General features: G+C 27.1%; 4 protein-coding genes across 8 annotated transcripts; all 4 read right to left on the bottom strand.

Annotated features, from left to right (window-relative positions):
- Positions 1-603: 603 nt before the first annotated feature.
- LOC100305603 (uncharacterized) lies at positions 604-3,219 on the bottom strand. 4 transcript variants are annotated; one of them, XM_026123954.2, is made up of 5 exons: positions 3,096-3,219; positions 2,691-2,872; positions 1,571-1,761; positions 1,088-1,192; positions 604-989 (listed from the first exon to the last, which is right to left on the bottom strand). In XM_026123954.2, exons 3-5 carry the CDS (start codon positions 1,727-1,729, stop codon positions 801-803), a joined length of 453 nt encoding a protein of 150 aa, XP_025979739.1. In that variant the 5' UTR covers positions 1,730-1,761; positions 2,691-2,872; positions 3,096-3,219; the 3' UTR covers positions 604-800.
- Positions 3,220-5,420: 2,201 nt separating this feature from the next.
- On the bottom strand, positions 5,421-7,071 carry LOC100499673 (uncharacterized). Its single transcript, NM_001251211.2, has 5 exons — positions 6,939-7,071; positions 6,645-6,686; positions 6,326-6,496; positions 5,745-5,831; positions 5,421-5,656 (listed from the first exon to the last, which is right to left on the bottom strand). The coding sequence occupies exons 1-5, from the start codon at positions 7,008-7,010 to the stop codon at positions 5,615-5,617; spliced, it is 414 nt and encodes a 137-aa protein (NP_001238140.1). The 5' UTR covers positions 7,011-7,071; the 3' UTR covers positions 5,421-5,614.
- An 8,267-nt stretch (positions 7,072-15,338) lies between these two features.
- On the bottom strand, positions 15,339-19,041 carry LOC100775959 (serine/threonine-protein kinase WNK1). 2 transcript variants are annotated; one of them, XM_014763201.3, is made up of 8 exons: positions 18,638-19,041; positions 18,509-18,546; positions 18,058-18,285; positions 17,714-17,934; positions 17,366-17,523; positions 16,849-17,281; positions 16,542-16,745; positions 15,339-16,435 (listed from the first exon to the last, which is right to left on the bottom strand). In XM_014763201.3, the coding sequence occupies exons 1-8, from the start codon at positions 18,710-18,712 to the stop codon at positions 16,350-16,352; spliced, it is 1,443 nt and encodes a 480-aa protein (XP_014618687.1). In that variant the 5' UTR covers positions 18,713-19,041; the 3' UTR covers positions 15,339-16,349. The 2 variants fall into 2 exon arrangements, with proteins under 2 accessions (XP_014618687.1, XP_006589178.1); XM_006589115.4 differs by having other exon boundaries at positions 15,339-16,745; positions 18,638-19,032.
- Positions 19,042-20,347: 1,306 nt separating this feature from the next.
- On the bottom strand, positions 20,348-20,638 carry LOC102662977 (loricrin-like). Its single transcript, XM_006590097.1, has one exon. It carries the CDS (start codon positions 20,636-20,638, stop codon positions 20,348-20,350), a length of 291 nt encoding a protein of 96 aa, XP_006590160.1.
- Positions 20,639-27,802: the final 7,164 nt, after the last annotated feature.

Genomic DNA, 27,802 nt, shown 5'->3' on the forward strand with positions numbered 1-27,802 from the left:
TCTCCTACGAAACTCTCCAACAATCGAACAAATAATCAATAAATTTAACGTATCAGTATAATAATTTCCAATGCCTTGAGCAAATAATATGAACAAACGAAACACCAGCAAAAGAGCATGTAAACTTTATATTTCTTGAATTCATGAATGTAGTTATAGTAAGAAATTGAAAGTTTTCAGAACAATAGTATCTTGGGTTCACTTTTAATTAGTCGATTCAAGCAAATCAATACAGAGTAAACTTGGATTTTGTCTTCACAAATACCGTCAGCAATAACAGCACCACTACCGTCGGCCTTTTTGATCTCTAATTGAGTCTTCTGAATTTTGCATTATTAGCAGGACACATAACATTCTAACCACTTAAGTTAATAAGTCTGTTATAAAATAATTAATGTCATTATATATAACACTAAAATTTTTAATGTATATTTAATGTACATAAAAATTTATATAATAAATTTTGTGACAATTAATTTTGATCTAATAATTAATTTGTTTATATATATAAATTATAAATTTATTAACCATCAAACAGATCATTCAAAACTTAACGAAGTCAAAAATCATTTGAAGTGACTCAAGAAAAATAATACAAACAAATGAACAGAAACATGAACGTGCAAATTTTATATTTGAATTATTTCTTTTTTGTCTAATCCTCCGGATTATCAGGAAAATGAGACCTGACTAATCCAAAATAAAGTCTGACAAAAAATTATTTTTGTCCAAGAATCAAAAGTTTTCCTGAACAATTGTAACTTGCGCTCACATTTAATAAGATGATTATAGCTAACTAATCAGGGAATAATAAACTTGTCTTTGGTCTTCTCGAATACTTGTTCTGCCATTACAGCAACACTACCTTCAGCCTTTTTTACCTCTAAGTTGAGTTTCTCATAAAAACCAGTGTCCTTCAGTGCATCAGCAATGATACTCTCAAACCCAATTGCTACCGCAGCTTCTGCTTTAGCTCCATAAACCAGTTTCTGTTTCAGTGTAAACAGAATGAAAAATGTGATACAATTTCATAAAAACTAGAGAAACATGGTGAGAAGAAAATATGAGTAGTGTGTGGCAAGCTCACCTTAATTTTGGAAAAATGAATTGCACTAAGGCACATTGGACAAGGCTCGCAAGAAGCATAGATTTCAGAGTCAGCAAGTTCAACTTGATTCAGCTTTCGACAAGCCTACAGATGATATCCAGCTATAGCATGAGGTCCAAAATTGATAGAAAATGACATTATGGTTTGAGCAATATAAATGTGGTTTCTGATATAAAAGTAATCATAGCCTCATTACATATATTATAGACTAATGTCTAATGCATTTTTCATGTTAGAGCAAACAATGTAAACTTCCCGAAGCTTGAGTTCGAAATCTGTCCGAGACAACCAGAGCTGATAATAGATGATTGCAATGTAAGATTAAAGAATGCTAAGACTACAACTTATTTGGTTTGATTCTGCGACCTCTTTGTTTTGATATTTGATCCATTCTTTAGGCATGTGATTTCACAAATCAACAAGAAATTTCTTAACGAAAAAAATAACAATTGTGAATTTAACCTCTCTTATAGCAGTAATCTCAGCATGGGCAGTGGGATCAGCATTTCTTACAACCATGTTATGACAGCTTGAAAGTATTTCATCGTTTCGAACAATAACTGCACCAAATGGGCGACCATGGCCACTTTCAACCGCCTTATATGCTTCTTCAATTGCCATAGTTAGGAACTTGTTTTCTCTATCCTCTGCAGCTGGTATAACAAGAGAAAATAACACAAATAAGGTAATCTACAGAAGAACATGTTCAATAAGGAAAACGGATTCTATGGTGGATAACTACAAAAAGGGCAAGGAAGAAAACGAATTTGGAAAACAAATAATCTTCGGTTCAGATATTCTATTCAGTGAGCTACAAGAGCAAATTGGAATTGGTGTATAATTTAAAAATAACGAGACTTAGGATCAAATTTTGAAGCAAAAATATGCACTTGGAATTTGGATTCAAAAAATTAGATGGTATTTTGCGTTTGGAATTTGTTCAATTATTTATACGTCGTTAATGTAAACATTCAATCTGGTTTTTCATCCATAGTCAAAGCACGATCTCTTTTGCCTCAAGTGAGTGACGAATTGACAAATATTACATTGCATAGACAACAATTGAAGAGGAACAGTTTTTTACTAGATGCAAAAGCGAGAATTATGAAAAAATTTACCATTAGAAGTAGCAGCATCCTCCATGATGGTATTAGGATTGGACGAAAAAGAGGACAAGGAAAATAGCAAGTGACTGATAGTAAAAAGGTTTTCACTTGAAAATAGAAGCAAACACAAACAAAAAACAAGTAAAGAGATGCAAGAGCTCAAGATCTGGCCTGCGCATCAAGTGTGAGGTGAAAGTCATCGCAATATTATTTAAAACAATAAATGTGGAAATTTTTATAGAGTCGGTGGCTCCTTGTACGACTTTGTAGACAAAACACCAAAAACTAGCCTACGAAAATTCCGTCATCACAATACATAAAACAATAAATTAAACTTGATATTTCATACATAATGTAAGTCAATTTTTCCCGCATCGAATAGAAGTGAAAAGATTGAACACCATATAAGTAAGAAGAAGACTTATAAATTTGAGTCTTAAGATTTTTGATTAAAGTGTAATATCAGGTTTCTTTACGTGGTCCCTCCTGGTCCACAGGGATAAATCTATCCGGTGTTTACTCCCCTCAAGTCTCCCCAACACTGGCCTTGGGTGGATCTTGTGGTCTCTATGCTGGACAGTTGCAGATGAAGCAGAAAGTATCAATCATACCTTGCCAGATGAAGCAACAGAAATAGTTTCATCTTTGGCTTCCAACACTATAACAAAAGCCGGGTAAAAGAAAGTATCAAACAATCAGATCCTTGGTTAATGTAAACATTGAATCTGGTTTTCATCCGTAATCAAAGCACGATCTGTTTTTGCCTCCATATTACACTACATAGTTGAACACACTAACGACAAGAATTGAAGAGGGTCGATTATTAAGCATAAGGGAAACAAAAGTAGAAGCAAAAGGCAATAATTTATGAAGAATTTTACCATTAGCAGAAGCAGCAGCATCCTCCATGATGACGGAAAATGGAAGTGGTGGAAAGTAAAAACGATACGGAAAAAGAAAAGACTCGAGGCCGCGAATTTGCCTTCAAAATTAAAAAGAGAAGGAAAGACAGACAAAGAGGTAAGTAAGGTAAGGACGCGCAAATACAGTGACAGTGATGTCAATGTTTTTTGTTTTTTGTTTTTTGTTTTTTTTTTATCCCGTCTGTTTTGGGAATATCCCAACAAAAGCCTAACACGAAACTGTTTTCGCTGCCCTATAGAGTCTTTGTCATTTTTTGTTTTTTTTAAAAAAAAATTTCATATAAACTATTTAGGGTAATTTAGGTTATGTTTGAACCTGAAAATTTATTTTATTGAATCATAATTGCTTGCTAAAATTATTGTGAAGTAGTTTAAAAATATAAAAAATAAAAAATTATATAAATAGACATTAAATTTTATCTTAAATAAAAAATATTTTAAAAAATCTAATAAATGTTTAAGGAGAAAAAGTGAGTAAATATAAAAATTTAAAAGTTACATGCTAGTGTCTTAATAAATATTATTTTAAGTGATATTTCAAAAAATACTAAAAATTACTAAAAATTATTTATCAAATAGTCAAACAAATTTTTCAGTTAACTACTAAAAAAAATTAAAAGATAACTAAAAGAAAATCTAATAAATGTTAAAGGACAAAAAATGAATAAATATAAAAGATTAAAAATTAATATCTTAAAAAATATTATTTCAATGAGTGTCTCAAAAAAACACTAAAATTACTAAAAAATCTTATCAAACCGTCAAAAAACTATAGAATAACTTAAATGTTTTACCAAAAACCATTTTAGTTACATTTTGATTTTTAATTATAACAATAATATAAAAATGTTTTACATCTAAAGTACACACATCAAACTATTTAAATATTTATAACACCAAAAGATTTATACATAAATTATTTAAATATTTTGCACGAGAATGTGTTGATTATTGATTATTTTTTGGTGTTATTGATATTATATCAATATTTTAATAGTTTCAATTAGGTTAATTTATCAAAGAATTTTGCGGTGATTCATTTTCCAATATTTTAATAGTTTAAATTTGGATAACACAAATTACGACGGTAAACTCTCAGAGAAGTTGTAGCATAATCGGGTCTTCAAGGTTTTATTTAAATGAAAGTCTCACCTTTTAGCTTTATTCACAAAATAATGTATCAAATTAAAGATTATCAAATATCAAATATAATTAGAAAAAAAAAATGTTGAAGTAGACAATCATAAATTCGCCACTTAATCCTAATTTCTTACTTGTTAGTTATAGAAAACACAATAGAGAAAACATTATCCAATCAGTTTAATTTTCTTTTATTACATTAGTACATCAAATAAGATAAATAGAAGACAAAGCTAAAACATAATATTGAGTAATCCTATATATAATATCAAATGAATTAGTTTCTAATACCGAAAGTATAAAAAGCGTCTTACTTCCGGAACTTGGTTTCTCTTTGTATATAAGTTAAGATACACATTCATGATGATTTCACGTGAAGAATATACAGGTTGGCACTAAAAAATTCACTTAAAAAATTTAATCCTTTTACTCTTTTAAAAAAACAAAAAGTATTCACTAAAAATTGGAAAAATAAAACATATATTCTTGAAATGAAATAACTGAGACACTAGTTTTTTCAGGGATCAGCGTATCCCTGGTAATTTTACGAACAAGTTAATATATTCAACCTAAAATTAATCAAATTCAGAAATTACTTTGGTTCAAAATACCAATAAACAAATTTAACTTTTCATAATTCCTCGCCAAGTCCAATAATCTATTTACCAATATCAAAACGAAATTTTGAGTAAGAAATATCTCGAATGATTTGGATCACATATTTTTCAATTGTAAGGGGGGGTGTTTGGTCTCATAATTAATTGTATATAAATGAGTCCCTTTTTTTGAAGTAAAAAGAAGAATAGACAAGAAATTCTAAATTGCAACTGAAGAACTATAAATAAACTACCACAATACAGCCCTCGTATATGTTCGATCGATCGATCGTCAACCATTATTCAACCAAGATGAAACCATATAACCAGATCATCTCACCTGTATACAATATTTACACAACGTAATGAAATCGCGTGCAATATTGTGCACAACATAGAAGAATTTCAACACAGTCCCAACATATATACTCTTCAAAACAAGTTGCATTTAAAATATTAGACTATTATCAGTCATAACAAGGCACTTAAAATGATTTTGTGACAATAATCGGCTGGTTCATCCCAAATCAAGAAACACCAGAATTCATTATCAAAATACTAAATATTTGAAAACAAAGTGTTCAACTGAATTGTCAAAATTGATCATGCCAGTACCCAATCTCTAGTTATAACTGAACATCAATTAACGTAACACTTACAGCAAAATATCTCATTCTAGGAAGCTATTAGAAAATACCGATAGCAAAAGAACCTTAAAATCAGGACAGGATGTTTGAAAACTCATTTCTTTTTTCCCGCCTTTGCAGCATCAGATGCCTTGGTCTGCAAAAATAACAAATGCCAGAGGCTATTAGTATATAAAAAATTATATAAGCTGTAAACAATAGTCAACAATACACAATTGTATTACCTTCTTAACTCCCCGAATCTTCTTAGCTCTATTCTTTCTCTCCTTCATTTGCTTCCTTGATTTCTCTACTTTGGTATCAAGTCCATTCTGCAATAAAAGATTTAAGTTTTGTTGGCAGAAAGAAAGAATCAGGCAGAAATAACAGAAAGAAATGGAAATAAAATGTTGTAATTCTCAAATGTCATAATTAACAAGGAACAAAGGTGAGACTCAGCTATCAAAGTCACTTAGCTGCTAAAGTAAAAAAGAGCACCACTAGTCACATACAATATCCAAAAAGAAACCATTAATACCCACAAAACACACAAGCAAACACTATTATTTCAGATGGACGACAATCACCGTCCCCAACTACAGAGCACACTCGTTCAAATGTTTTCCATAAAACCCTTCAATGGTTTACAATTAACCCAACTCAAGAGGAAAGGCAATCAAACTAATCAGAAAAAAGAAGCAGTAATGATAGAAAATGATCGCTTTATAAATTTATAAACAGACCATCTAATATAAAAAAAAAAGCATTCAAACAAAGCCAAAAAAATTATAATGACAATTGACACAGAAAGATTTAATGAACTCACCCTGATAAGCCTGTATTTAGGCTCATACTTCTTAGCATTCTCAACTGAATCATAGATCAAACCAAACCCAGTGGACTTGCCACCACCAAAATGAGTTCGGAACTTGAAGACAAATACAGTGTTGGTGTCTTTCACGTCATACATTCTTCCCAGCTTCTCCTTCAGTTCAGCCTTCAAGCCAAACACAACAAATTAAACAGGTAACACAATTTTCAACTAGTAATAATAATATTAAAAACATATCATTCATCTGCTTCAGTAAAAAAAAAAGCAGCTTCACAAATTCCGCAATCACAAAAAAATCAAAAAAGAAAAATACCTTGGAAACATTAGCCCTCCCTGGATGAAGGACATCAACGACCTGCATCACACAACTAAAAGGTTAGCCATAAAACCCTAGCAATCTCTGCTAATAGGGATCAAGTGGTTCAAGTTCATAATGACACAAATCGGCTAGCTATGCGATTAAATTAAATATTTTGATGAAAACAGCAACAAATTGGGTCTCGAATGAGTGACATTGCTTTCAGAATCGAAACGATAGAGGGAACTCTACAAAATCAAAATGCATGATATAAAGCGAAGATCAGAGGACGAAACGAGAAAAACGTACGAACTGCTTTCTGGAGAGAAGCCTGTTTGTCATAAACTTCCTGGTTCGGATGGTGACTGCCTTGTCCGCCATGTTGTTTAGTGCCGGCTACTGGAGCAACTGGTATTCTCAGCTCGACACCACAAAGGAGGAGAAAGATTAAAATGCTTAACCCTAATGTTTTATAAGCCCTACTTTAATGGTCTTTTCGTTTGGGCTGGGTGTCCAATTTGAGCCCGTCTAGGGTCTGAATGTATATGAACGATGAAAGTTTCTATTTACACTCTACCTTATTATATACTTTCCTTTATGATTTTTTATTTCCAAAATACCCTTATTTTGAACTTTCCTTTTTGTAATTCTTTTAACTTGTTCTAGACTTCTGGAGATGATTTTGTCTCCCCCTCTTTCTCCATTCCTCTGCTGCCACATCAATCCCTCTTCCTTACAAACCTTAAGCTTCATGGACCCCGATGACACCCGCACTACTACTTTCTTGGATTCGAATTGTTTCATAATGCCACAATAGATATTAGCTAAATATTGCATTACTAGCTTAATACCTGTGTTATATACACGGATATTGAGTTTAAACTATATTTTTTTAATTATTTTTATATAAAATATAATTTTTTATTATTAAGATATGTTTTATTTTACTATTAATTTGTTAATTTCTGTAAATTAAAAAATGATAATGAATGATTACTTTATTTAATATAATTGTATATTTATCTTTAATCACAAATGAAAAAATTATTTATATTTTCATAAGAAATAAACTTTAAAATTTGACTAAAATAAATATAATAAAAATTATTAATATAAAATTAAAATTAAATTTTCTAGTGTTATTAATTAATTTAAATTTGAATATATAATTGTATTATCAATTAGAATATAATTACCTCAATTTCTGTAATTTAAATAATAATAGTAAAAATTATCGAAATATATTTGAATCAGAATTATTTGAATTATCAAAATTTCTATAATTTTAATCAGAATATATTTTAATGTTCAATAAGAAAATCATATTAGTTATGATTAATTTAATATTTTTTATTACATTACTGTTACTTTAACTAATATAACTTTGTATTTTCATGATATTTTTTTCAGTTGTATTTACTAAAAATATTGAAATGTCTTAATTTAAATTTAAATTTGTTACAAATTGGAATCAAAATTAATATCGGTGTTATTAATTAAGTTGCTTCAAAAATTAAATGAAATTGTTTAATTATAATAGAATACTTTTTTATTTAATTTACCTTTTTAAATTTTGAACATCATCTAAAAATCTTTTAACCTTAAAATAAATGATCAAAAAACGTCATCTCATTTCCGTTGAAAATAAAGAAAAAAAATAAATTACATCAAGGTTAATTATTTGAATTAATACTTGAGAATTTAATTTATTTCCTATTAAATTATTTTCAAAATTTAATTTCAAATATAATGTGCATGAATATCTTTCTTTTTAACTTGAATTATTTCAAAAAATATATTAAATCGTTTATCTATATAAATTTCGTTTTGAGTACTGTGCGATACACAAGTTTACTGAGGATGGAGTGAATTTGTAAATAAAAAATTATATTGAAAAAGTTATTAATTTGTTATATTACTTTTTTAAACTGCAAATTGTTATATTACTTAAAAATATGAAACTAAATCAAATTTTTAAGAAACTTTTTTTGGAGAAATTTGCAATAAGAAACATATTCGTTAATAGTATTATTAGTATTAGTTGATTTGTTAAAATATTTTTCAGTATGAAAAAAAAAACTTACTTTCAATTGAATCCTTAAACGAATATAAGAAATTTTTTGTTTTATGATAAAATATGGGAAAAATATATTTATACAAAAAAAATTAAAATTATATAATATACACAATACTCAAATAATCCATCACAAAAAATTCATCATCTATTGAATACTTTTTTTCAACTTATAAAAAGCAAAAGTATAAAATAAAACATTTTACAAACATTTTATGGGGCGGGAAGAAATTAGTTGCATTACTACTTTCAATTTCAATTTCACAATTTATAGAGAATAAAGAAATAGTAAAAAGGGATTTTTAAAAAATCATGATTAAAATAAAAACAATCAAATTATTTATGTAATTCAATTACAGTTTATCAAAAGTTATTTATGTTATCAAATTTATTTTGATCTATAAATTTTAAATTAAAATATTATCTAAATAAAATCTATTTTTAACATGACTTATTGTCCTAAATAAATTATTTCTAAAAATTAAATAAAATGAAGTTTTCTTTTCAAAGAATTTAAGTAGTCATAACGAGAATTTGGTATAAAAAAATACATAATAAAAATAAGATTACGTTCGATAAAACATTTAAGTTAGTTTTTTACTTTTTTTAATAATTGAAAAAACTTATTTGATTGTTACATAAGCAAATTTTATTTAGCTTTTTTAAAATATTAGCTTGCACCTTTTTATATATTTTTGTTTCTTTAATGTATTTATCAAATTTTTCTGATTATCTTTTTAAATAAATTAGAATTTTATTGTTTTTTTTTTTACTTATTCGTATGTTTTTTGTCTCTTTTTTTTTTCTCCAACATGCAGACGCCCTTATTTTTTTCACACAACGTGCACACTCATTTTCTTTCTCCAAGTAATGGTATTTTTAATTTTTTTTCACTCCTCATATAATGTTTTTATAGGTTATTTTTATAATATTTTGATTGTAAAATTTTACCCTAGGGATAAGTAAAAAAAGTAATAAAAAAGAAACACAAGGGTTTGATTATGGATGTACTTTAATAGGTTTATTCTAGTTTATTTTTTTATATTATATTTTGGATATTTTATATTATATTCTTAATTTAATGACTATATTATTTATTTATTAATTTAGCCTTATAAATCAAGACATTGATAATGATAGATGATAGGTTTATTTATTTTTATTATTATATTTTAGATTTTTTTTTATGCTACAATATTTACTTTAATCATTGTACTACTCATAATATTTAATTTATTATTTTAACACTATGTTTTGTTTATTATTCTTTGAATAATTTTATATTAGATTATTTATTTTAACTATTACACTAATTAACATAATAAAAATATAATGTCTACTTAAGTGTATTTTCTTATATTATTTTAAACTTGATTAAAAATATTTTAAGAAATAATATAAAATTAATAATAGAATATTTAATATAAAAAAATGTAACATGTCATTTTACTCTTTTTAGATACTTTAACAATCATTTTTACCTAATACTTCTAACTTGATAAGCTAATTCTTCAACTTTTATCTAATTTTTTAGTTCGTTATGTTAAACATAACCTAAATATGAAATTTATTTATCACTATAAAATAATAGCATTTTGATAGACAAAATAAAATTTAAAAAATAATTATCAGTTCAAATTAAAATAATGATAAAAAATAAAAATAAATTATTAATTGATATTGATACGAAATTTAAAAAAATAATATAATGATTACTTTTTATTTACTGATATATGATATGGTATAGATATTTATTTTGATATAAAATTTAAATAAAAAATTAATGATTGTTTTTTATTTATTTACACGTAATCAATTGATTATTTTTTAATTAATTAGTACTTAAGATAATATCAATTATAAATATTTATCTTTTTATCATAAATTTGAATATTTTTTAAAAAAATGGGACATCCTTTTACTAGAGTGTGACACATGTGTTAACGTCCTAGCAATTATCTTTTACATAATATACATCACATAGATATAATTATAAGTATTTATATGAAATAATAATAATAAATTAAATTGTATAAACATTTATATCAAATAATAATAATTTATTAAATAAATAAAAATTTTGTGTTTGATTTCTTTATACATTATTATCATACATTCACATTTAAATGTTATTATTATTTTTAATTAAATAAATTATATATATTAATATAATTGGCATTGATAAAAAAAATATTTTTCTTCCTTTATTATTGTAATTTTAAAATATGAAAAAAAAGTAAAACATTATTTTACCAAAGCGTGACACCTGTGTGCTAACAAGTACAATCAATAATACAATTGTGTTTTATATAATATATAGACTAATGTAATGACTATGTCAGGTAATGATCTTAAGTTTATAATTTACAAAATCTTATATTATTATAATTTTTAATATATTTACAATATTTTTTTTTAAAATATATATTTATATATATGTTTTTATGTTTGTGTGTGTATGTGTGCATATGTTTACAAGTATATTCATAAGTATTAGTTAAAAAATTAAAACAAAAAATAAATTAAATCAAATCAAATAAATTTGAAGTATATTGTTATAATAAAACAAATACTTTTAAAATATATATTTATATTAAAAATAAATAATTTCCAATTTTTATATTTAAATTAAAATTATTTTAGAACAACTTAACTTATATATGATTAAAGCTATTTAAGTAATTTCAAACTACAGGTAAGTTTGTTTTATTACCTATCCATGTGTCCTTTAGATTATTTATAATGTACATTTAATGTTTTTTTAAAAAGAAACAATGAAATCTTTAAATCGTGATATTAATTAACTTAATTATCAACTTGAATATATTAATTACCTTAAATACTCTTTTAATATATTAATTACTTAAATCAATTGGTGTAGATTTAATCAAATAAATCACACCAACCTTTTTTTAAGTAAATAAGTTTGTCTTTAATACTACTTAAAAAAAATACTAAATGAAAAGATATATTGTCACAAGTTAGATATAATATTTATTGGGATGTGATTCTTAAAAATATAACATGATATCTTGGAATAAACATTTCAAATAAATTAATTATTTTATTTTATTTTCATGTTTTTATTGATTTTTTTATTTTATTTAACAAAAAATAAATTAATTATGCAAAACCTAGTCTCACCATGGTCTGCAACTTATGAAAACAGAAAACGGTGAAATCTGATGGCAGCCGAGTTGCGGATGGTAGAGGAGTTTCAGATGTGAGAGAGGCACTTGCAAAGGCAAGAGAAAGGAAAAATTACATGTAGATTCGGATTCCAAATATAGTTAAAAACCAAAAAATAACATATTATAATTTTAGAGGAACGTAAAATGAACAAATTATTTTTATAAGGACTAAAAACAAACTTTGAGTATTGTACCGAGATAAAAAAAATATTTTAGTAAAAAAATCTAATTATCTAAACCATACTAATTTAAACTACTTTAAATTCATTTTAATGAATTAATTTCATGTTCAAATTTAGTTTTATTATATTTTAAATCTAATAAATTTATTTGGATATGGATTGAATATTGGTGGGATTTTTTAAAATCTAATCCATACTCACTAGAGATGATAAAAATTTGAATTAAACGCTTATCACTTAAGTTAACTATCTATTTGTTTTGATTAAAGTTGAACTAAACATGTTTTCACCCAAATCAAGTTGAAGATGTTTATTTGTTTTGACCAAAGTTGAGTCAAATATGTTTTTACTAAAATTAAGTTAAAGATATTTTAATAGAGATCAGGACAAAGATAGTCTGAGGTAAAATGAAATTACTTTCATCAAGGTTAAGTTAAAAATACTCTTATAAATGATTAGTTGAAATTATTTTAACTAAGACTGAGTTAAATATATTTTATCAATATTTTGAAATTAGTTTATGATTTTAAAATAATATTAATACTAAATTGTATATAACTAGGTTTTAAGACCAATTCTATACCAATTTCAAAAATTTAAACCAGTTTTTTTTTTTAACATGATGTGGAATTTAAAAATGAATTGGGATTTTAAAAACCAATCTTTACCCACCTTTAACATTTTAAAGTTGAACGTTGTTGCGTGAGTGTTAACTGTCCAAAGCAAAGCATGAGATCTTGAAGACAAAAATTTTACGTGGAAGAGATTTGTTGGACTGCATATCATTATTGGGGAATCATTTTAGCAAGCTCTGGCTTTTCTCCAAAACATGCACACGTTTGCAGTAATTAATGAAATTAATGTGCACTGAAGCAGAACATCCTAGAGAAGTAGCAGGCGGTTCCACCCAAGAGGTTGAACATAAAATCCTTTATCGTATCCTAGGCAATAGGCATTGTCCACTGCAGCTTCTACCCTATTATTCGAGTAAAAATTAGTGGCATATCAAGAAACACGTTACGGGTACTCTTTGATTGTCTGAAAAATGGGACACTGTACACTGATAGCAACAAATTAAAATTATTTTTGATATATCTTTATCCAACTATATATGTCTGTGAGTCTGTCTGTCCTCTGCAACCTAGTTAACTCATTAAGAGAAATAGTCGATGATCAAGACTTTGGTTAAAATTACTATATAAGGAATAACGCAATCTGACAAAAATAAAAGGAATAAGAAAAAAAATTGAAACGCAAAGCGCATTTTGCATTATGTATATATTGTAAAATATACTATGTCTTAAACACATAATTTAGAGACTTTTTTTATGTTCATGTGATTTAGAATACAGACTTAGAGGGTGAATTGATAATATTAAATTTAATTTTAATCTTTTAAAAAATTATTGATCGCAATCTTCAAAAAATAAAATAAAAAAATATGATTCTCATCACTATTTAATAATGATGTAACATATATCCATTAGATATGTTATATCAACAATCATTTTAAGGGGATACATGACATGTCTGGATGTATCATGTTTGTCATGTTATCATTAAATTGTGATAAAAAAATTATGAAGATTACAAATGATCAATAAAAAAATAAATGAAAGACTGAACCAATTTTAATTGTATCTGTGGAGATTAAGGGTAAGTTTTAACTTATTAAAGAAAAAGTAATTTGATATAAAATAATTTAGTTATTATTTTATAGATATCCAGTAAATAATTTTTTTTAAAATAATTTTTAATACTTTTTGAAACATTACTCAAAGTATTATTTTCTAAAACTTAAGCTTTTAACTTTTATTTTTTTTATATATCTTATTCCATTTTTATCCTTTAAATATTTATTTTATTTTTTATTACTGTATTTAAATAATAAATCAAGGTTTTATTATTCATTTTAACCATTGTATTATTTATAATATTTTATTTAATTTAACATTATACTTCACAAAATTAACAATGACAAATGTTAGATTTTCTTAATAGTTTTATATTAGACAAATAATTTTAACAATAGTAATGAAAATAATTTATCTATAAATAAAAATTATAAGAGTTTAAAATCAATTAAAAAATAAAATTATAAAATCTAAAAAAAATCATAAAATAAAATTGATATTCATAAACAAATTCATATGTCAACAACCATTTTTTAGGTAATTATTATAAAATCAATAAAAATGTTATGTGTAACAATTTTAATTGATTCACAAAATAAAAATCTCACTTATTTTTTTATATAATTATTACATTGTTGAAAACCAACTGAATAATAATTAATACTATCATTAACTTTTGATAATTATCAATAATAGAAAGCTTTTCAAAATCTCTACCTATATTTCTTCGTAATATTATTATCCAAGACAAATAGCCATAAGTTACATTTATTACACAATTAAATAGCTTGTCAGGTCGTTGTTCCTTCGATGTAAGATTAATAAATTGAGCAGATTAAGTTTCATGATCAGGAAAATTCAGGAGACGAAAAAAAGTAAAAAATTACAAAATTTACACAGAAGAAATTCATGGAGTGGACTGATGAGACCATCCTTAATAATTATATTTAATAATATTAGTCAGCAACTATACATCTTAGTTAGCAGAAACATGGAATTTGATACTTTGGTGGGCCTTCTTCCACTTATTATCGCTGTCTTTTTTTGTCCAATTAATTGATTGCCTTTAGAGAACAACCTCTTCATCTATGATTGAGTAAAAAGCAAAGGGCCTCCGTGAGGAAGAGCAAAAAGTTCAGAAAGCACCCCCATTCACCAACTGCCGGCCAGTCAGAACTCTCATGCCAAATAATTTATGGTCCAAAAGAAATAAAAATAATAATAATTGATTGCCTTGTCAACGTACCTTCTGCCCCATCCCTTATCAACTCAATTATTCTCATGCATATAATTATAATTAATTTAGTTTCCCCCTTTTGCACTAACTTTAACACGATAATATCCATAATCATGATGCAACAAGTGCATCAAATCAATGAGGCAACAACCTATTTAGTTGCTTTGTCCATAAACAGCTAAACGAGTGGCAGGGAATTTCAATTTTGACTATGTTATTGGATTTGGTATAATCTCTTAATGGCTTGCCAGATGGATGAACATCCACGCGCTTTACTTGGACCCGTTAGCTTATGTTTAAGTGTAGATTTGACATAGCTGCCACACTCAATTATTGCATATCTTTTCAGGGAGGAAAAAATAAATAAAGCAAGCAACTTAACACGCTGAGGTCTATCAATAGTTGTTTCATAACGTGGGAGATACAATAATATACTTGGACAGATTTACATAGACTCTACTACTTTCATATTTTACATGCCTCAATTATGAAATTCACGATCACTAGCATCCGTAACCAAAATCTGATTTTCTTTTTCCTAGATAAATAAACACTCAAGTGTATGTTGATGCCTTTGTGGGGGGGAAAGGATTATAGCCAGTAGCTACCGATTTCCATGTGGGTAAATTGAAAATCCTATGAAAAAAAGGAGGGATGTAGAAATCAGATAGCCTCTATATGGGGATTTATAGTATATATAATCTACAAAAGAATCCAATGAGTGCCTCACAAAATTATATATCAACAGCATCAACTGGGAGGGAAACTGTCCTGTGCAAAGAGTGTGGAAGCAATGAGCCCGTGTAAAAACTCTTTGCAGTAACCATACCTTCTCCAGGGGATTTAATCGCCACACAATTTTGGGCCCTTTGGGTGTCCGAATTGGGGCTGCTTTCATGGACATGAGGGTGACTACTGGAATCACAATTCCACTTGGTAGTAATGGGTTTCAACTGAGTCCCATTGTTGCCTCCTTTTAATGTTTCTGTCAGTGAAGGTGACAAAAAGCCATTTTCTGTTCTGTGCTCACTGTTACAACTATGCGAACATTGCCCAAACTGTCGATCCTTGTGATCCCTTAACTCCATTTGGTACTTGGCTCTGAGCCATCTGAGTTCCTTTTGGATCTCTTTCTCATAGTCATCCTCAAGGTCACAATAGGTCGATCGGATAGTAGAGAAATCATGACTTCCTGATAAATTTCTTAGAGAATTTGCTGCATTGGGGGAAAACTTGTCTTCCCAAACATCCTGTGCTTTGTCTTTAGCAAGAATCGGTTTATCTAATTGCTCATATTGTTCATCAGAATGACTTTGATCAGACTCTACCGGACTCAATTCACGACTTTCATGCTGATTCCATAACTCCTGATACTGCAAGCTGTCTAATTGGCTTGATATGTTCAGATCCCCTCTAGCATGATTGTCATACTCTTCAGATTGGAAGGTAATCTCCCCAAACCGTCCATGCATTGAAGCACATCCATGCCTACAACAATCGAGAAGTTGCAAGTTCTTGTTATCTGGATTGTTTGAAAGAAAATCCAGAAAAGAACCGCTAGAAGTATGATTAGACACACAATTGTGACATAAACCTTGATTAGCAAAACGGGGAGTCTCATCAATTCCTGGTCCTGGTCTCCATTCAGGTACCAAGGAAGCAATTTCCCCATCTATCATATCTGCTATTCTGGTAACATCCTGATCAGTCATGTCCAGCTCTGCAACCATTTCAGTTGCCACACTTATTGCTGTGTCCATCTCTATGTCAAATGGGAAATAAATATTTCGGATGCGACCTGTGACAATCAAATTCATACTCTTAAGCTTACATTGCATAATACAAAAAATAAACAAATCACAGGTTTAAAAAAACACAACAAGTGGCATCCAATTCCCTACCTTCTTTATCAGCAATTCTTAGTCTCAAAAAGATACCACCATCATCTTTCCTCTTGCCCTTGATGCTTATGTCAACATCTTCAGAGGGTTCATCATCATCACGGTACTCAAAAAGTTCAATTCCACTAGGTTCGATCTCAGCCGGATGAGGACCCCAGTCTCCTTCGTACCCAAAGCCATTCGTGTATTCATTACTGAAGTTACTATAGCTTCGATGAAGATCAAAGAATGGCTGTCTCATGAGAGGACCAAATTCATCCAATTCCCCATTGTCTACAGTTCTCAAATCATATTCATAATCGTCAATTTGAAGAAATGGATCATCTAAAAGCTCCCTTGCAGAAAGCCTTAGAGACACTGTGGCCAAGCATTTCTCAACAAATTGCCGCACTTCTGGATCCTTCACTCTATACAAAGCATCTGGCTTTTTCCCCTGGAGACAGAAAATGCCAATGAAATTTCACCACCACCGAACAATCCCTTATCAACAAGACATAGAGAAAGGGAACAAACTTACAGAAATAACTTTTTTGTAGATTTGAGCCGGATGAGTACATTCACTATAAGGATATTCAAATGTAACCATCTCTAATATGCACATCCCAAAGGAATATATGTCAACTAACTCGTTGTATGCCTCTTCATATACTTCAGGGGCCATGAACTCAGGCGTCCCTGGGAAAATAGAAGAGACACAGATGAAGCCCCAACTAGAATAATTGATCTTTGTTATTACTAAATCATTTAAAAAACAGGCATCACCAAAAGTGATTAGGTGAACAAATTGTTAATGGATTCTGAGCTGGCCACACATCTTTTCCTGATACCTTCTTACATGATATTTAGTGAAATTAAATAAACATACCTACACAATGAGCAGCATGAGATTTCCGGAGAATTGCTGCCAAACCAAGATCCCCAATCTTCACTTCCCCTTGGTTTCCATTGACAAAAATATTATCACATTTTAGATCTCTATGGATCACCGGTGGGTCGTGACTATGAAGATAGAGAAGTCCGCTCAAGATCTGTCTACACCAATGCTTCACTGCTCTGATGTTAACTCTCTTGTGCTTTAGCCTATACCTATTTGACAATTAAAACAAGTTAAGATCAGAATGAAGAAGAAACAATTCAACTACACAAGATCTAAAACGCACAAAAGTGAATGATGAACAGAAATAATGTAGTTGCAACTGAAGAACTTACTGTCTAAGTGTACCGGATGTGAACATTTCAGTCACGAAGTTGATGTTCCTATTAGCAGTATCGACCCAAGAAGTGTAGAACTTCATAATGTTTCTGTGCTTCAATGTTTTCAGGAGATGAATTTCACAGTAAAGCCTCTCAAGATCTTCAGGGCTTTGCAGGAAATCATACAACTTGACCTGGTTCCAAGCAACTTCAATCCCTTGATACTCATCGAATGCTCTATATCTGCATCAATTAAGAACCCAAATCACACACACAAAAAAAAAAAATCAAATTTATCAGATGCCCTTTTCTACAAAATGAAAGAAAAACATACAGAAACTCAATTTCTAAGCAAATCAGTACTAGGCCAGACATATAACAAACTAGAAGAACCAAAAAGAGTCCAAATTTAAGAAAAATGAGAAACGGTTATGACAAATGAAATAGGATGAGTTTCTAAGCATACACTGTCTTTGAAGCTCCTTTGCCAAGGATTTCATTGTACTGCAAGAAACATGGAAAAAAAATCATGAAACTGAGGGAAAAAGGAGAACCAAAAGGATAGAGATGAAGAGAAAAAGAGAGAGTAGCATACTCTGCCATATCTGCCAGTTGGATCAACTTCAACAAACTCAGACTCATCTGGTTCAAGGTGTGTGACCCCATTCATCCTCTGAATCTGCTGCACTTTGATGCTCTCTTTTTTTCCCTATGATATGATTAGATTTCTCTCGTATGTCCTTCCTCTTTTGTTATGACACACGAACACAACCCGAAAGGAAGGAAGAGGGGGGAATAATATTTATTTTTTTAAAATAATACTTTTTCCGCAACCTTTCGAGGAGATTTTTTTAATATAAAAAATATTAGAAAAATACCCATCAAATAATTCACGAGAAAGAGAATAAAAACGGAGAGTTGAACAGAAGGAGAAAGCAAAACTGTATCTCTGCCACAATTTTTTTAGAGGATACAAACTACAAACAGAGCAACCCAACCCATGACGGAACGTGACAAATAGACAAGGAGAGAGACGTGCAGGGTCATCGCCAATGTTTTTTTTTTTTTAATTTTGATCCATCTATTAATTAACCATTTAAATTATAATAACTATGAGATTAACCAATTGAATCTATCGATACTTTTTCTGCTTTACTTGTTCAATCTTGTAATTTTATTCTTAAAGAAACATTAATAATCACAACAACGCGTAAAAAAAAAATCACCACGCGACAACCCAGCACAGACAGAGCTGGCCTGTAAAGTAAAAAATGTTAAGTGAGAAAACAACGCCGCGGTCCGTACGACCTACGAGACTCATGCTCAAAACCGAACTGCAACAAAAAATATACTAATTCGTAAGCTTTTTCTTCTTCTTTATGCTAAAAAAATTGATGCACCAACGTTTGCTTTACTCGTGTAGGTGAAACTTTTAGGATACACGTTACAAACGCATGACTGATCTTAAATTTGAGGCACCTAAGAGTGTGCTATCTTCCAATTACTATGTGTGTTTGGTTTAATGTTAAGTTAAATGAAAACACATTTTGGGAGAAGTAAAAATTCTGAATTTCCGATTTAGTCGTCTGAAAGTCTTTTAATTCAACAAAGTTCAATGTATCTTATTCGTTGTATCAAATTGACCAAAATCAAAATTAAATTAATTAAGGGCTCATATGGGGTGATGGTGAGTTTTTAGTTTTTGGGTTTGAAATTCAATTTTTAAAACAAAATTTTTGGAAAAAATTGAGCTGAAATAATTTTTAAATTATTTTTGAAACACTTTTACGTTTATTTTCAAAATCGAGAAACAAAATTTTGTAAATTTGGTTTTTAGTTTTGAAAAAACACATATTTTTCACATTTAATAATGATATTTTTTGTTGTCACCACGATCACCATCACCAATACCACATACTGTCATCATCATCATCATTGTCACTACTATAATTGGTTGCTACCACCACGACCACAAACAATGCTATTACCATTATTATTGTCACTAACATCACCATTACTACCAACATTGCTACTATTACCATTAGTGTCACTTTCATTATCATTATCATCGCCACCACAACTATTACCAATGTTGTCACAACCACTGTCACCACTTGGTATCACCACCAACACCAACGTCAAGTCTTCACAGGGAAATTGTCCCTACTTATGGACCTGAACCTAAGTGATCTATCCATGATTGGGATGAAGCTTGGGTGAAACTAAGTGGAGGTTCGGATCAACTGATGTTGAAGAATAAGTGGATGAGTTGTGGTTAGGGATGAAATGTCACTCGAACTTAGAGTTAGTTGGTTCTTCGACCATCGTCGTCACCGACACTGCTATCACCATCACCGCCATCAATGTCACTATTACTATCACCACCACCACTACCAATAATACCACCTCTGACATCGCCACCACAACCACCACCAATGTCATCATAACTACCACTATTGTCACCACAACCACCACCACCATTGTCAAAGCCACCACCATCACACCAACACATTGACATTGATACAACCACTACCACCACTAATACCACCTCTATCACCACCACCACCACCACCACCACTACCAATGTCGCTACCATTGGTTGCTACCACCATATTGTCACCGCCATTTGTATCACAACCGCAATCAATATCACTTCCACCACCACTGCGATCATCCCTTGTATCTATTGTCATCGTTATTACTAAAGTTACGACTATCATCATTGTTGTCACCACCACATAAAAATACTCTCAAACTAATTTTAATACAATATAAAAATTTCAAAACAAATTTATTTGAAACTAATCATATTTTAATAAGTGGTTTTTTAAAACTAAAACTAAAAACTGGTTATTTTTAAAAATTTTAACACTCAAAACTAAAAATCACCCCAAACGAATCCTAAGTTTATTAGGTTGGTTTTGATAATTGGGTCATGTTCAAGGTGGCTACAAGTTTTTTATTATTAAATGCACTTTTTAGAACAAAATATGTTGGAAAAAAATAAAACTAAAATGATTTTTAACTTAATTTCAAAACAATTATACATTTGTTTTCAAAACAGAAAAATAAGTTTTGTATGAATTTCATTTTTAGTTTTATAAAACACATTCTAGCTCACCATCACGATCACAACTGTCATCATCGTGGTTGTTACATTTAGCACCACAAATATCATTGTTTACCACCATTATTTCATACTCAAACAAGATAAAATAGAACAATTGACACATTTTATTTATTTTAAATTTGCAACGACTTTTTAAAAATTGAAAATAAACTTACATTATAAACTTAAAACTAAAAAATTGGTTTTGATTTTTAAGAAATTCAAAACTAAAAACATAAAATTAGCCTGAATTGGACTAAGTGTTTCATTACAAATCTAAATAAATTTTTTTATTCATAAGAATTCAACTAATTGAGTTAAACTTTTTTAAAAATCACTTATGTACATGTTTGTTTATCCATTGAAATTGCGACAACATGAATTCAATGTTCCTACACCAAAAAAAGAATAAAAAAAATGCTTTCGGAAATGTAGGTTGAAATTGTTTGCACAACAATATAAACATGCGCTATAATTGATTTGATTCTTGAATATTTCTTTTTTAATCCGAACTAACCCAATAAATCAATGAATTAACGTTTAACTTTGGCTAATACATTTTAAAAATTGGTACTTAATTTTGTCTATTTTTATTTTTTTTCTTCCTCTCCGTTCATTTTGATTTTCTTATGGTTTATCTTGTATTACAAAGTGTATTAATTTATTCGTATTTATTATGTAATTCTTATAATATTCTAAGTAAAAAAAATTATGAGATGTATAAATTAATAACTATAAAATAAATATTTAGTCATTAAAAAAGAAGACATGTTTTTATTTTGTATCAATATAAAATTAAAATTTATATAATATTGAAAATAATTAGATATAAAAACTTAAAAAATTATAATAAGTTATTTTTATGACAACATGATGCTCTATAAAATAGCCTTGTCATTATTTTCCAAATATAATAAGAACAATAATATAATTGTTTGAATTTAATTTATTACACAAAAAATACTACAATAAAAATATTATCATAATAATTATTAATCTTGAATTTTCATAAAAAGTAAAACAATAAAAAAACAGAGAATTTTATAATATCAATAAGATGTTGGTTTGAATAAAAATCTGAGCTTAGTCTCTTCAAGAAAGATATTAGTTCAAATCTTGTGAGTAAAAAAAAATATTAGAAGAAAAAATTCCAATAAGAGTGTCAGTAAGATTTTAACAAAAGGTAGTTATACATGAATAATTCATTAGTGTACAACTTATAAAATAACTATTGCATATCCTAAAAAAAACTAATTTATCAAATTTGAAATTATTAAAATCCTTTTAAAACTGTGACATAAGATAGAATAAATAAACTTGCTTTGATTTTTATTGAATATAATTATTTAATATGAATAAATTATTAATAACTTTGTCATAAAAAATGCAAGAAGGATAAAATTTAAATAATTATGGAAATATGATTTTCTCAATTCACTGAGGACACCATAAATCATAAAACCGATCTGATACCGTACCATTATCAATGGGAAAAGAAAAACACAATGAACAAAGTTTAGGGGATTTCCTACAGACATATACTTGAAACAGGAAAGAGAGAAAAAATGAGAATGTGAATTTCTTTTTAAAATTTCAATAGAATTCGTTTTTAAATTTGAAAATTTGTGGCATTAGACTGCGTTGACAAATACCGAAGCAAAATCAAACCCTTTGAATTTTCAAGTTGACGAGCAATTTGACTGGTCAACTAGTATTAGCTTTTGAAAAAACCATTGTTAGGTTTAATAAAAAAGAAAGTGTTATTGTGTGGTGTTGTAGTCTTGTAGAAGTGCAAGCAAAGGTGAAATTGTCAAACAAGCAAAAACAAAACAAAACCATTGTTAGGTTTAATAAAAAAGAAAGTGTTATTGTGTGGTGTTGTAGTCTTGTAGAAGTGCAAGCAAAAACAAAACAAAACCATTGTTAGCTTCATTTGACCGCCTGCTTTGAATTTGCATTGGGAATTTTATATATATAGTTGCTCACTTGCTTCTCTTCACATTTTCAATCATTGTTAACTTTTTAAAACCTATTCATCTCTTTTAATTTGCCATTTTTATCTTTATTTTCAATCATTTTTAAAACAATTAGTCAATAATTAAAAATAACCTTGTATAACAATAAATTATTTATCATAAATTTAAAATATAATTTATAAGTTCAAAATATTTTAATTATAATATAACTTATTTATTTCAAATATATTTAATAAAAATATATATTTATTATACGGACTTAAATACTAATTTATTCTTATTGGATAAAATAAAATCCTTATTATTAACAATAAAACATTTGTTGGCATGACAAAGTTTGAATAAACTTCTCAGTAAATATTTAGATAGTAAAATAAATTAAACTTTTATCATAAGTTAAAATCAATTTTTAAAGGAATTAAATGAAAAAGTTTGTATAAATTATCTTATCCACCATAAACTTTTTCTTTGACATATTGGAAAAGCTTAAATATGAACCTATATATAATCTACAATTTGCGGATTAACCTATATATAATCTACAATTCCACTAAGGTTAATAATAGGAAACACATAAATGTATAATTTTCTGCCGAATCCATTTAAACTGACTGTCAAATATGAGTTCGGCCCGTTGGTTAATATATTAACAAAGGGGCTAGAAAAAGATTAAAATATATTTTGTTATTTATATTTAATTTTTCTTTTTTTCTCATTCTTTCTAAATGTTTTAACATAATTTATTTTTCTCAAGATTCTACTGTAAAATCATTTTTTCTATTTATAGTTTATTTTTTTTTCTTTTTGAGGAAATTTGGTCTACAAATGATATGTTAGGCAAAATAGCTGAAAAATTAGTTAGATGTTGAAAAATTAACTTATTAAATTATATGTATTTGATAAATTAGTTTAAGTAAAAAATGAAAAAAATAATAAAATCATAATTTATTCAAAAAAGATAATAAGAAAAAAAATAAATACGATAAAAGTGAAATAAAACAAAAATTAAAAATTAATATTTTTAAAAAAATTACTTTAAGTAATTTTTCAAAAAATGTTACAAATTATCAAGACTATATATTAGTAAAAAATATTAAAAAATTATTAATCAAGAAATTAAATAAACTTTTTAATTAATAAAAAAATTAAAAACTAAATATGTTAATAACCAAAATGTCAAAGCATGCTTAAATAAATAGAAATGAATTGAGCTAGTTCATCCATTGTTTCTATATTTTAATTTTTTATTTCCATATTTAATGTCGTGAATTAAAATAGTTTCATTATTTCACTTAGGAAGTAACATAACTTGTTCTAAGTAGTGTGGCCTGTTCTAAATGCTGAAGAAAGAGAGTAACTTTGGGTCCAATGTTCAAATGTTTTTTTTTTCAATTATTTTAAAGAAGTAAAAGAATATCGAAGCTCAAATACTAATTATATTGTTTCTCTGATTAAGATTTTGAAATTTAAGCTGAATGATTTACGATTGAGTTTTTGAATGATATAAATGTTTTTGAATTCTAATTAAATCATAGATTGTTACTGAATGCTTTTGGGAAATATTTTAGTTTTTGTGATGAAGCAATACTAATATAAATGCTAGGCAAACAGTTATTCTAAAAAAAAAAAAACTAGGCAAGCAGTAAAAAAAGTTACTAGGAAAAAATGTAATTAGAGTCACTGTCTCCTCATTGGAAAAAAAATGGAGACACAATATTTATATTTCAAAGACAAATTTAATATCGTTTTATTTCTCTTTCAAGTTTGAGAAAACAACAATTTATATTTTTCGATGACTACTAACACTAGTCACAAGAACGGTTGTTGTCACTATATATTTGTAAAACATTTTTTTTTATCTTTGATGACGCAATGTTTTCTTCGTAATAAGGATTAATGAGTCTAATTACAATCATGTACCCATGACGCTTTGCAAGTTATTCATATTGTATGTATATTACTTATAAAAAAGATCACTCTTTTATTTTATTTTTTTGGTATTGAGAGCACTCTTTTATTTTTACATTCAACAGTATTTTTTTTATACAATAAAATGCATTTTTTTTAATGAAAAGTCTTGCATATTCTTATATGAATAGTATTAACACTATTCTTTTTACTTACAAACATTATTTTACTGGTAAATTGAATCATAAAAAAATGCTAATGTTGTCTGCATTTTTCATTCGTAAAACATCATTAATTTCTTTTATTGTTTTCAAATTGAATGCTATGTAATTCCAACATTCTCTATACATTGCATGAGTTCTTACACTAATTAACAAATAAGTACAACTTGTTTTTCTGACAGAAAAAATACAGCTTTTTTATTATTTATATTTTCATACTTGAATTATATATATATATATATATATATATATATATATATATATATATATATATATATATATATATATATATATATAGTATTTGTGACTTTTTAACCAAAAAATACAAAAAAATTTACTAAAATAATACAAGTGAAAAAATATTTACATAAATAATACAAATTATTGTTCACCTTAAGAAATCGATTTTTCAAAAATCGTTTTCTCAACGTGAATAGCTAAATTTTTTTAATTTTTTTTTTATCTTAGTTTAAAGATCAGTTCCTGCGAATGTTGGAATTATATAAACTAAGGTTTTTTTAGGACCTGATTTCATAAAGTGTGTTTTTTTAAAATAGTTTTTTTAAATTTTTTTAACTGGTTTTTTTAGTTGTGTTATTTTTTTATTTACTAATTTATATATATTAACTTATAAAAAATATAATTGATCTAGAATAGTATTTAAAAAATAATAATTAATAATGAAATCAAGTTCATTTAAATTGAAGTAGACTAAAAAAAGAGGCTTAAATAAATAAATAAAGTTTATTTAGAATACATGACTTAGATAAATAAATAATTATTTATGTTTATGATATTTTGTCGATTGAATGTTAGTGTGATTCCTAAATATAAATTGTGGATTAAAGAAAAATTATATTAACAAAAAAATTTTGTTTTTTATATAGAATTTTTTTTAAAGATAGTCATATCTCCTCTTTTTGTTTGTGTCATGTAGTTTCAAGCTAACAATGTTAAATTTATATTATATTTTTTTATATTTTAAATATTTTGTTTATTGTTGGTAATTTTATATATTTTATAATTTAAATATTTTAGTTCAATTCAACTTGTTGATTACATATATTTTTTAAAAAATTTCAAATATGTATTTTAATAATCAAATAAAATGAGAACACAAAGGAATAAAAACACTCTCTCTATATTTTTTTTTAATTTTGACATAAAATATTATATAGTTTTTATGTGAATAATGTGACTTAACTACACTAATCAAGGAGTCATGGTCAATCAATCAATTATTGCATCAAAGAATTTTTAAACTAAGAAATAAATATAGATAATATTTAAGAAAAAACAAAATTGAATATATAGTTAAAATACATGAAATGTATGTTAGGGTAAACTACTATCCAATCTTTTTTATTTTAAAAAAGTAAAAGTAACGGAATACTAAATATTATTATTTTTAACTAAACCATTTTTAAATCAACTTTATTTCATTTTAGTAAAATATTTTAAAATAAATTTATTTAATAATTTGAATATGAATTAGAAAATAAAATATATGAAGGAATATGTTCAATAGAATGTTTATAATTATTCCTAATATTTATAAAAAATTATTATAGTTTATCATTTTATTATGTGATGTTAAATATTTTATTTTATTTTATTCATGTCTTTATTTACTTTCTAAATACATGATTATAAATATGCCATTATGAAATGTTTCTATTTTCATGTTGTTATCACAAACTTAATAGGTTCTCAAACTACAAAATGTTTTCACTTTTAAAAAGGATTTCAATAATACAAAAATAAAATTATTTTCAGTTTCAACAATTTAAACATAAATATAAATAATTAAAAATAAAAAATATTAAAAATTAGAAAAAATTTAAAAAAACCAAAAAAATATTAAATGAAATAACAAAAAACATAAAAAAATTAAAAACAAAACCAATTCATAACATTCTTTGAAAAAAATAATACTGTTCACAATGTGAAAAATAAACTATATCATTTGTATAAATATTTTTTACCTGGGTAAATATTTATTTTATTTATATTATTTACGAAAAAAAAGTCTAGTATTTGTTTTTAAAGAAATATAATATTTTATAGTACGGGAAATACATCTCCCATCATTATGTTGATGTAAATCATCTTAAGATTCCAAGCTTGATTTCTTTCCGTAGATGCCGTACACTTAAGATAAAAGATAAAGAATAGACTATAAAGCATAACCCCATTTTGAGGCCAAAAGCTAGCCAACAATGAATAAAACAAACGGGAAAAAAAATGAAAAATTAAAGTAAGACCATCTTAATTATCTATTTCACACAACCATTTCCCCCCCTTAACTATCAAATGACATGCCATCCATTAACATCCACTTTCAATCAAAATATAACATGGAAACAAAAGGAAAAATCCATTATACAAACATGAAATAAATTCGTAGATCATTTTTCTCAAAACCATTTCATAAGATCAATTAACATTCTTCATAAATTACGCTTCTAATAAATACAGGTTTAAATTAATTCATTTTCAAAACTAATTTTCTACCATTTAAAAAAATGATAATTTTTTTTTTTACA

This window comes from Glycine max, chromosome 10 (assembly GCF_000004515.6).
Source record: "Glycine max cultivar Williams 82 chromosome 10, Glycine_max_v4.0, whole genome shotgun sequence".
In the NCBI taxonomy this organism is placed as follows: domain Eukaryota; kingdom Viridiplantae; phylum Streptophyta; class Magnoliopsida; order Fabales; family Fabaceae; genus Glycine; species Glycine max.